The sequence below is a fragment of the Schistocerca americana genome, chromosome 6 (assembly GCF_021461395.2).
Source record: "Schistocerca americana isolate TAMUIC-IGC-003095 chromosome 6, iqSchAmer2.1, whole genome shotgun sequence".
Classification (NCBI taxonomy): Eukaryota; Metazoa; Arthropoda; class Insecta; order Orthoptera; family Acrididae; genus Schistocerca; species Schistocerca americana.
The window spans coordinates 178608641-178620803 of NC_060124.1; the positions used below are offsets into that span (position 1 = coordinate 178608641).

A 12163-nucleotide genomic window follows, 5' to 3' on the forward strand; every position below is an offset into this window, starting at 1 on the left:
AATTGCATTTTTGGATCAATAAAAGTGTTTAGAATCCACACCTGAAACGGTTTTTCCGAATAAGGAACGGAAATGTTTGTTATTAGCGGCTGAACAAAAAAATGCACCTGCCCGAAATCGGCCTTTTCCACGCACCAGTTTTTTTCTTTCGGAAGACGAGTTATTGTACCGGTACTTGGGAGGAAACACACAAAATTCAAATGAAAGTTTGAATGCGTGTGTTTGGAAGTTAGCCCCCAAGCATTTGCATTCTGGTGAAAAGACTGTGGAGATTGCGACTTTCCAGCTTCAACGAAGGGTATTCAGCAATTCTGAAGACCATGAAAACGATGGACGTCACCCTGGGACTCTATTCGACGCAGTTCGCCAAGCATTCGGACGACCACCGGATTCAAGCGGCCCGAAAACTGCTTGTCGCCGGCCATACGAGTGGCTCTGGAGCAGCACAGGATAGCCCAGATCGAGCAGAATGCCCTCTATGAGAAAGAGGAAGGATTAGTTTATGGACCCGGAATACGAGATTTAACGTACGTTGCATAATATTGCATTTATATGTAGTCAAAACCTAAACGCGTTTTTCTCGAAATGACTTTTTTTTTATTGCGCGGTATGGTAACTTCAAATCTACTGAACCGATTGGCATGATTCTTAGTTTCCGACGAAGCTATCTAAATTGTCTTGGAGTTGTACCACTTTTATTCCGATCCATCAACTATAAATATTTTTACTTGGCCGACGAAGTCGAAAAATCGATGAAAAAGAACCCTATTTTTTTTTCAAATGGCCGCCATTTTGTTCCTACAGTCAAAATAACTTAAGCGAGGTACAACTCCTAAAGAACCTTATATACTTCGCTAACGTCAATTAAATTTTGATCTCAGACGAGCCGGCTGACCTGTGACATACCGCGCGTGGAAGTCTACATCGAAATTTTGTTTCGTTCCGACGGCACTTCCGCCTTTGCTCTTCGACATTTCCGGTCGAATAACTTCCAGTTTGTAGAGGAAATATCAATAAACATTTTGACCAAATTTGACACTGATATTTATAACACATACCGCGAAAAAAATCTCAAAAAACATGCTTTTTTCGGGCCAAAGGTAGTAAACCGCTCCTTCGTATATTCTGTGGTCACGAATTTTTGTAACTTTATCGCCGATCTCATTTCTGCTAGTCCTCTAAATCTCGTTGCGGGTTTAAATAAACCATAACTGAAGCAGAAAATTATTATTACTGTTATATTCTGAAATCGGCCATAGCCCTTTAAAAACAGTACACTGAGGACAAAGCGTTTTAAAAGTAATTTAGTAATTGCCAGCGCAAGAAAGAGACAGGCTCTACCATTTCTGCTATGAGACTGTATCCCGTGCACGAAAGACCGAGCACAACCCCTAATGCTGCTGCACTTTCACTGCCTTATGAGGAAGCATCCGGAAAGGTAAGGGAACAGGGGAGTTGGAGAACAACGGGTTCATGCTGCTATATTGGATTTCCTGACGCTGCTAGGCGGCACGACGTCGATGCAGACTTGGCAAAATAACCTCCTCCGCTCGTGAAGGGAGCGTTCCCGGACAAGAAATTGCCCGCGATGCGAACATCCCCTCAGAAGAGCCAATAGGCGCCGGTAGCGGGGCAGGCAAACAGGGTGCGGTGCTATACGCGGATCGCGGGGGTGGATGCCGAAGAGACAGGTGCAAAAAAATACGCGAGGGAGTAGCGGAGCTTTGCCGGCGACGAGTGGAGGGAAGCGGCGGGCACGTGCTGATTCCCCCACTGTGGAAGAAAGCGGCAGAGCGCTTTGAGGAGTCGCTGCTAGGGGAGCGGCCCCCGCCTTTAGGGCTCCCCAGGCTCTGCTCGCGTTCTAACAGCTCTGAAACAAGACCGACAACATTCAGAAGTCCTTTCTTCCAGTACTGATCTACTGGAATTGCTTTCGGTCCTTAGAGATGCGTACCATATTGAGGAGATCCTTTAGGCAAAGGAGCAAAAATTTATAATACTTTTTTACGAGGTATTTTCATTTTTAACTATCACCTCGAAAAAATAAAGTTACTCAATTAATTTTTTGTTTGTTTGTATGCTCATGAAAATAGTGGTGGCAAACAATGAAATACCGCGTACCGTAACTTGCCAACGGAGCAACCTCCCATGACGTGTTACCGAGTTGTGATCTGGGTATTTGTGTTTACACTATTACTACAAACGTAGACGTGCAATGAAAACGCTGGAGCGTAGTAATCAGTCGTCCTTTCTTTTCAGGCTTTATTAAAGCAAATCTAGATTTCGGCTAGTAACTAGCCAATATCAGTGCTGATACAGTAGTCTCGAAGAACTGTGACAGGTGCCCGAACAACAGGGGCCCGACGTATTAGGACATGTATTGAAGCTCTCAAATACTGCACTGATAATGGCTACTTAGTAGCCTAAATCAAAATTTGCTTTAATAAAGTCTGATAGAAAAGGATGGCTGAACGCTGCGCTCCATCATTTTGAAACTCATATCATAGTCGTTGAGCGCATTCCACACTCGTAATTGAAGGTAACTTGATGCACATGCATTGGATTGGATTGGATTGTTTGGGGGAGGAGACCAGACAGCGAGGTCATCGGTCTCATCAGATTGGGGAAGGACGGGGATGGAAGTCGGCCGTGCCCTTTCAAAGGAACCATCCCGGCATTTGCCTGGAGCGATTTAGGGAAATCACGGAAAACCTAAATCAGGATGGCCGGACGCGGGACTGAACCGTCGTCCTCCCGCATGCGAGTCCAGTGTGCTAGCCACTGCGCCACCTAGGTCGGTACACATGAATTATGTAAAACAATAACTAGATATTAAATTCAATTTAATGCTACTGCTGTAATAATAATTCAGCCAGCACATCTGCTTTTTTTGTATTTTGTTTACTGCTACGAGTTTCAAGCGATGGATCATTTCCAAGCGCTGTCTTAATACAATAAAGCTATTACCAGCATGTACGACAGCTGTCCCGAAAGTAAGGTCCTGTTGTTGTTGTTGTTGTGGTCCAGAGATCGGTTTCATGCAGCTCTCCATGCTACTCTATCCTGCACAAGCCTCTTCATCTCCGAACAACCACTGCAACCTACATTCCTCCAATACTTGATGCCTCAGAACGTGTCCTACCAACCGATTCCTTCTTCTAGTGAAGCTGTGCCACAAATTCATCTTCTCCCAAATTCTGTTCAGTACCTCTTCATTAGTTACGTGGTCTACCCATCTAATCTTCAGCATTCTACTGTAGTACCACATTTCGAAAGTTTCTATTCTCTTCTTGTCTACACTGTTTATAGTCCATGTTACACTTTCATACACGGCTACACTCCATACAAATCCTTTCAGAAGAGACTTCCTGACTCTTAAACTATACTCGATGTTAATATATTTCCCTTCTTCAGAAATGCTTTCCTTTCCATAGTCACTCTTCATTTTATATACTTTCTACTTCGATCATCATCAGTTATTTTGCTCCACAAGTAGCAGAACTTATCTTCTACTTTGAGTGTCTCATTTTCTTCTTTAATTCCCTCAGCCTTACCTGATTTAATTCGACTACAACCCCCGACCCTCGTTTTGTTCATATTGATCCTCAGATTATACCCTCCTTTCAAGACACTGTCCGTTCCGTTCAGCTGCTCTTCGATGTCCTTTGGTGTCTCTGACAGAATTACAATATCGTCGGCAAACCTCGAAGTTTTTGTTTCTTCTCCATGGATTTTAATTCCTACTCCTAATTTTTCTTTTGATTCCTGAATTGCTTGCTCAACATATAGATTGAATAACATCGGGCTAGGCTACAACTCTGTCTCACTCCCTTCCCAATCACTGATTCCCTTTCATGCCCCTCGAATCATAACAGCCATCTGGTTTCTGCACAAATTGTAAAAAGCCTTTCGCTCCCTGTGTTTGACCTCTGCCACCTTTAGAGTTTGAAAGAGAGTATTCCAGTCAACAATTTCAAAAGCTTTCTTTAAGTCTAAAAATGCCATAAACGTAGATTTACCTTTCCTTAACCTATCTTTTAAGATAAGTCGTAGGGTCAGTAGGTGGTCCAGTGAGGTCCTATCAGACGGGAAGTGGAAACCACAGTGAAAATAAAAATGTTTTATTTGCAACAGTTTGCTGTACCTTCCACCTACGTATCTACATAGTCGCCGCTATGATTCAGACTTTTGTCGTAGCGTTGTACCAACTTTCCAATAACTTCGTCATAGAACGAAGCCGCCTGTGCTTTCCGCCACTTCTCTACGCTGGTCTGCAGTTCCTTGTTTAGGCCGAAATGTTGTCTTTATAGCCAGCGGTTCATGTGAGCGGAGATAAAACTCAGCGGCCGCCAATTACGGGCTTTATTGTGGGTGATCAGACACTTCCCATCGAAAACTATGCAGCAGCGTCCCCATTGATCTTTCAGTGTGCGGCAGAGAACTGTTATGAAGAGAAAATACGCGACTGGTACGTTATGTGGTGTTCCATGAAATCAGGCGAAACCTCTCAGCGGGCACCCATTCTAGGCGGGAGACACTATTTTCTAGGCTTCTTTATGATCTCAATGCGTGCTCATAACTGAAAACAGCTACGTGACGCGATCGACAGGCATACTAGAGGCACTTCCCAGCACATTTGTGAAAAGCTTCATCGGATTTTCACTGTCATTTCGCGAACTATCGCACCTTACTCTCAGAATAGCTCGTGTATACAGTAAAAATATGCTGCCTGTTATTATATAGCAGGTCGTACATTGTGCGACTTCGTATGTTATGTCATACAAATTTAGTTTTATTAATAGTACATTCTTTTTGTTGAAAGTTTTACAAAAGGATAACTAAAAGAAAATAACAAGTAAAAAATGTACATATACTATAAGTACTATGCATATATACAATTTTATTTAAACTTGTTGATAACTTAGGAAATGATAGTAAATAAGATATATGTGGATGTATTTTAAATCAAAATTAAAGCTGTATTTAATGGAAGAAACAAGAGAGAGGAATTTGACTAATACGTAATGCAACAGTTCTTTTCTTCACACATTCTGCAGGTATGGTTACATGTGTTACATACGTTGCCTTGACAATGGTAATACTTAGTTTAATTTATTGATTAGTTAGCTTATACCGTGTTTCCGAACTTGACGTAACAGCGCAGATCGCGACTTGATTTAAAATGTCATAGTCAGCTGCATCAGGTGCGAGGGCTCGGTAAAACTTCCAGTCAGTCACCCCTGATGCAGCGAAAGAAGAAGAAATGTCACATCTTCATACTGTGTTACATGCTATGAAATGGTATAACAACAGTTACATAGAGAATTACATTTTCATACTTATTCGATTTAGTGGTAGAACCCTCGCTTACTTTTGTTATGTTTGTATGTTTACCTTGTCTTCATTTCCTGTGTGTGTTATAGCGTCTGATTTCGTGTCTGTGTTTGTGTCAGTGTCGTTTACTATGTACTGCTGATCTGCCCCATATGGAGTCTGTCGTATTCTAGCGTACGGTCTCTCCAGTTTGTATGCCGCATAAAGTGCTTGCAATACTTCGTCGGAGATGTTATTTATATACTACTAGTCATCTTGTCTGCGTATTAACTGTCCTACTTCCTGGTTACCTAAACTCGGTCTTATGTGACCTAGAGCATCACAGATGAGCACTACGTGTTCAGGTGTGCCATTCTCACCACAGGGACAAGTATGAATCTTTTTTAGGCCAAACATGTGGGGATGCACAGGATACGGGCCACGGCCCGTGAGAAAGTGCACCATGCCGCATGCTGGATTTATGTACTTCAAATTCATCAGCTCTTGTACACCGGTGAAGAAAGAGTAGAGTCGTCTTTCCTTATCAGTTGCGTCCCATTCTGTCTGCCATGTATCGATTATCCAGTTGTTGATTTCCGTTTGTGGGTTATGTCTTGTCCAGTTATTTCTCTCATTTTCCCACGTCTTCCCCCTCTTCTGCTCTGTGGCGAACTGAAATGTCATAGGGAAAACTCCCAGGACCACGCACATTGCCTTAATCGCGGTAGTGCCGAAAGCCCCTGAGATTCTGAGTACAACATGCCTTAGCGCTTATTGAATGAAACAGTAACGAAACGCCCTGCTCTTCTCTGGATCTTCTCTATTTCCTTCATCAGTCCTGTCTCGTACAGATCCCAGGCTGACGAGAAATTATCGAGTATTGATCGAGCGAGGGCTTTGTAAGCTAGCCCCTTCCTGGGTGGGCTACATTTCTTGACGATTCTTCTAACGATCTCAGTCCAGCATCTGCCTTACTTTTATGTGGTCATTCCACTTTAAGCAGCTCCGTCGGCAAAACCATATTTGTTTCAGTGACGTAATTGCTTCCAGTGATTATTGTGCAGTCTTGTAGTCATACAGTAACGGATGTTTCTGTCTATTCATTCGCAATACGTTACATTTGCGTGTGGTGAGGATCAATCGCAACTCCCTGAACCAAGGGCCAATCCTCTGTAGATATTCCCGAACGTACTCGTGGCTGTATATGGTATCCAGCGACGAGGGAGCGTTTCGGCCACACTCGCACAACTCCATATCCGCCTGTCGCAGGTGGAGCTGGCGCGCCAGCACGGCTACGCGGCCGAGGAGCACCGCGCGGTGACGGCGGACGGCCACGTGCTGGCGCTGCACCGCATCCTGGCGCGCCAGTCCGCTGGCGCCACTGCCGCCCCCGTCGTCCTGCTGCAGCACGGGGTGCTCGCCAGTTCGCTGGACTGGGTCATCGCCGGACCGGACACCGGCCTGGGTGAGTTAAGGCAGCCCCTTCCCTTCTTTACCTTCCTCCCAAACGGGTCGAAAAGGGCAACAGTTAACGCGGAATGTAAACCATTTTAAGTGTCTTAACACAATGAACAGCCAAAGAAACTTGCGCACCTGCCTAATATCGTGTAAGGCCCCCGCGAGCACATAGAGTTGCCGCAACACGACGTGGCATGGACTCGACTAATGTCTGAAGTAGTGCTAGAGGGAATTGACACCATGATCCTGCAAGGCTGTCCATAAGTCCGTAAGAGAACGAGGAGGTGGAGATCTCTTTTGAATAGCACGCTGCAAGGCATCCTGTTGTTGTTGTGGTCCTCAGTCCTGAGACTGGTTTGATGCAGCTCTCCATGCTACTCTATTCTCTGTAAGCTTCTTCATCTCCCGGTACTTACTGCAACCTACATTCTTTTGAATCTGCTTAGTGTATTCATCTCTTGGTCTCCCTCTACGGTTTTTACCATCCACGCTGCCCTACAATGCTAAATTTGTGATCCCTTGATGCCTCAGAACATGTACTACCAACCGGTCCCTTCTTCTTGTCAAGTTGTGCCACAAATTCCTCTTCTCCCCAATTCTATTCAATACCTTCTCATTAGTTATGTGATCTACCCATCTAATCTTCAACATTCTTCTGTAGCACCACATTTCGAAAGCTTCTACTCTTTTTCTGACCAAACTATTTATCGTCAATGTTTCACTTCCATACATGGCTACAGTCCATACAAATACTTTCAGAAACGACTTGCTGACACTTAAATCCATACTAGATGTTAACAAATTTCTCTTCTTCAGAAAAGCTTTCCTTGCCATTATCAGTCTACATTTTATATCCTCTCTACTTCGATCATCATTAGTTATTTTGCTCCACAAATAGAAAAACTCCTTTACTACTTTAAGTGTCTCATTTCCTAATCTAATTCCCTCAGCATCACCCGACTTAATTCGACTACATTCCATTATCCTCGTTTTGCTTTTGTTGATGTTCATCTTACATCCTCCTTTCAAGACACTGTCCAATCCGTTCAACTGCTCTTCCAAGTCCTTTGCTGTCTCTGACAGAATTACAATGTCTTCGGCGAACCTCAAAGTTTTTATTTCTTCTTCATGGATTTTAACACCTAATCCGAATTTTTCTTTTTGTTTCCTTTACTGCTTGCTCAATATACAGATTGAATAAAATCGGGGAGAGGCTACAACCCTGTCTCACTCCCTTCCCAACCGCAGCTTCCCTTTCATGCCCCTCGACTCTTATAACTGCCCTCTGGGTTCTGTACAAATTGTAAATAGCCTTTCGCTCCCTGTATTTGATCCCTGCCACTTTCAGAATTTGAAAGAGAGTATTCCAGTCAACATTGTCAAAAGCTTTCTCTAAGTCTACAAATGCTAGAAACGTAGGTTTGCCTTTCCTTAATCTTTCTTCTAAAATAAGGCGTAAGGCCAGTATTGCCTCACGTGTTCCAACATTTCTACAGAATCCAAACTGATCTTCCCCGAGGTCACCTTCTACCAATTTTTCCATTCATCTGTAAGGAATTCGTGTTACTATTTTGCAGCTGTGACTTATTAAACTGATAGTTCGGTAATTTTCACATCTGTCAACGCCTGCTTTCTTTTGGATTGGAATTATTATATTCTTCTTGAAGTCTGAGGGTATTTCGCCTGTCTCATACATCTTGCTCACCAGATGGTAGAGTTATGTCAGGACTGGCTCTCCCAAGGCCGTCAGTAGTTCCAATGCAATGTTGTCTGCTCCCGGGGCCTTGTTTCGACTAAGGTCTTTCAGTGCTCCGTCAAACTCTTCACGCAGTATCGTATCTCCCATTTCATCTTCATTTACATCCTCTTCCATTTCCATAATATTGTCCTGAAGTACATCGCCCTTGTATAGACCCGCTATGTACTCCTTCCACCTTTCTGCTTTCCCTTCTTTGCTTAGAACTGGGTTTCCATCTGAGCTCTTGATATGCATACAAGTGGCTCTCTTTTCTCCAAAGGTCTTTTTAATTTTCCTGTAGGCAGTATCTAACTTACCCCTAGTGAGATAAGCCTCTACATCAGGGATCCTAGATATGCTTAATAATGTTCATGTCTGGGTACTTTGGTGACCAGTGGCAGTGTTCATGGAGCCACTCTGTAGCAATTCCGGACGTCTGGGGTGTCGCATTGTCCTGCTGGAATTGCCCAAGTCCGTTGGAATGCACGATGGACATGAATGGAAACACGTAATCAGACAGGATGCTTACGTACGTGTCAGCTGTCAAGAGTCGTATCTAAACATATCAGGGGTCCCAGATCACGCCAACTGCGCACGCCTCACGCCATTAGAGTCTCCACCAGCTTCAACAGTCTCCTGCTGACATGCAGAGTCCATGGATTTATGAGGTTTCCTCCATACCTGTACACGTCCATCTGCTCGATACAATTTGAAACGAGACTCGTCCGACAAGGCAACATGTTTCCAGTCATCAACTGTCCAATGCCAGTGTTGACGGGCCCAGGCGAGAAGTGTCGTCCAGTCATCAAGTGTGCTAGAGTGGTCCTTTGGCTCCAAAAGCCCGTGTCGTTGATGTTTCCTTGAATGGTTCGCACATTGACACTTGTTGATGGCCCAGCATTGAAATCTGCAGCAACTCGTGGAAGGGTTGCACTTCTGTCACGTTGAACGATTCTCTTAAGCCATCGTTCTTGCAGGATCTTTTTCTGGCCGCAGCGATGTCGGAGATTTGATGTTTTGCCGGATTCCTGATATTCACGGTGCACTCGTGTAATGTTCGTCCGAGAAACCCCGACTTCATCGCTACTTCGGAGATGCTGTGTCACATCGCTCATGCGCTGACGATAACACCACATTCAAACTCACTTAAATCTTGATAACCTGCCATTGTAGCAGCAATAACCGAGCTAAGAACTGCGCCAGAGACTTGTTGTCTTGAAACTTCCTGGCAGATTAAAACTGTGTGCCGGACCGAGACTCGAACTCGGGACCTTTGCCTTTCGCGGGCAAGTGCTCTATCAACTGAGCTACCCAAGCACGACTCACGCCCCGTCCTCACAGCTTTAATTCCGCCAGTACCTCGTCTCCTACCTTCCAAACATCACAGAAGCTCTCCTGCGAACCTTGCAGAACTAGCACTGCTGGATGAAAGGTTATTGCGGAGACATGGCTTAGCCACAGCCTCGGAGATGTTTCTAGAATGAAATTTTCACTCTACAGCGGAGTGTGCGCTGATCTGAAACTTCCTGGCAGATTAAAGCTGTGTGGCCGTGCGGTTAAAGGCGCTGCAGTCTGGAACCGCAAGACCGCTACGGTCGCAGGTTCGAATCCTGCCTCGGGCATGGATGTTTGTGATGTCCTTAGGTTAGTTAGGTTTAACTAGTTCTAAGTTCTAGGGGACTAATGACCTCAGTAGTTGAGTCCCATAGTGCTCAGAGCCATTTTTTAGATTAAAGCTGTGTGCCTGACCGAGACTCGAATCGGGAGGTACTGGTGGAATTAAAGCTGAGAGGACGGCGAGTGAGTCGTGCTTGGGTAGCTCAGTTGGTAGAGCACTTGCCCGCGAAAGGCAAAGGTCCAGAGTTCGAGTCTCGGTCCGGCACACAGTTTTAATCTGCTAGGAAGTTTCATATCAGCGCACAATACGCTGTAGAGTGAAAATTTCATTCTACTTGTCTTATATAAGCGTTGCAGACCGCAGTGCCAAATTCTGCCCTGTTTACGTATCGCTGTATTTGAATATGCAAACCTAAACCAGTTTCTTTGGCGATTCGGTGTGTGATTTAATTAAAATGTGCAGTTGCGAGCGGCTAGGAATGGGAAAGGAACCAGTTTCTACTGCCTCAGAGATTGGAATAGAAAACAACTAAAGTCTTATGTCACTGTTGGCTGCGAGATATCAAAGAGAAGTTCAGCTGGCTAACTAAATGTTTTCTTATCCTTCGCGCACATTTGCACCTTTCCTTCGCAAAATGTGAGAGTTGCATGTTGAAGTGTATGTGATAAGTATAGTAGTTGAGTGGAATGGGAGTGTGTGTAGTGTGGTATCTGTCTGTGTCGGATGATGATGTGAAGATGGACTGTATCAAAGCCGGTGCTGGCTCATAGCCTACTCCTCTCGAATAGAAACAAAAGACGTTGCCGAGTTTAACGTCCCCATCCAACGGACGGATCACCATCAACAGTCTCATGATAGCTTCACTCCATGACTCAATGCGGAGGGGTTTGGAATTTAATTAAGGGCACAAGCGTAAAATCTGTTGAGGAGGAAATTTACGCCGCCATCCTTCCGCCAGTTTCCGTAGAGGCAAAATGTGAACCAGCCAACAGGGCGCGAATTCACTGTGAAATGTTGATCTATGTAGTACAAATATACTTGAAGCAGGAGCTTTTTAATTCACTTCCCATCCAATTGGGCTCAAATGTCTGCAATGGCCACTGGATAGGAACGTGGTTCACACACGAGGGGAACTAACAAATTTTACTGCTGATTTGAGACTGCATCTAACGCTCCAGTATGGTCCACGGCCTATAAAGACATAGAGTTCCGCGTTGTGGCCCTAGAGGGACTAGTCGGTCTAGCCGACCGCCATGTCCTCCTTTGGCAGTGGCGTCATAGAATGCGCCAAATGGTCAGCCCACCACTCTCTCGGCCGTTGCCGCGTTTCGTGATCTCGAAATAGCGACTACTTTTGGAAATAGTTCATCATTTGACCTCCACCAGTCCTCTCACCGAGGAAAAATTCCTGGTAGTGCCGGGAATCGAACCCGTGTCCCCCACTTGGCAGTCAGACGCGCTGACCATGCATGTACGGAGGCGTACTACAGTCTACACCTCGTACTTAAAGATGAGCTAACATCAATCTACAGAATTTCTCTGAGGCGATGCTGAGATCGCTGGATAACTGTCTGAAACAATTCGTAACCCACTGCAGAGACGAGTTCAGTAACACTGTTTCCAAATGAGAGGCGATACGTGGACTATCCTCTGCAAAAGGTACTTGCGTGCAATGAATTGTAACGTACGCTGAGGTGACAAAGTCACGAGGTACCTCCTAAAACCATGTCGGACCTCCTTTTGCCCAGTGTTGTGCAGGAACTAGACGTGGCATGGACTCAATAAATCGTTGGAAATCCCCTGCAGGAATATTGAACCATGCTACTCCTATAGCTGAATTGAGAAAGCTTCAACATAGGAATGACGCATCCAACCGGTTGCAAATAGCTGTTATTTGCAACCGGCTGGCTGTGTGATTCCTATGTTGCAACTAATATACGGTTGCTTAGAAACAGCCATGTTTAAAACAGTAAAATGGAGAAAGTGTTGCTGGTGCAGGGACCTGTGCACGAACTGACTGTCCCATAAATGTTCGT

The 12163-nt window shown here is 44.7% G+C and overlaps 1 protein-coding gene across 1 annotated transcript in view; it reads left to right on the forward strand.

Annotated features, from left to right (window-relative positions):
* Positions 1 to 12163, forward strand: part of LOC124620034 (lipase 3-like) — a 410637-nt gene that overhangs the window by 241612 nt on the left and 156862 nt on the right. The window contains exon 4 of the mRNA XM_047146699.1: positions 6583 to 6778. Coding sequence (XP_047002655.1) covers positions 6583 to 6778 — 196 coding nt within the window. The remainder of the gene's footprint in view (positions 1 to 6582; positions 6779 to 12163) is intronic.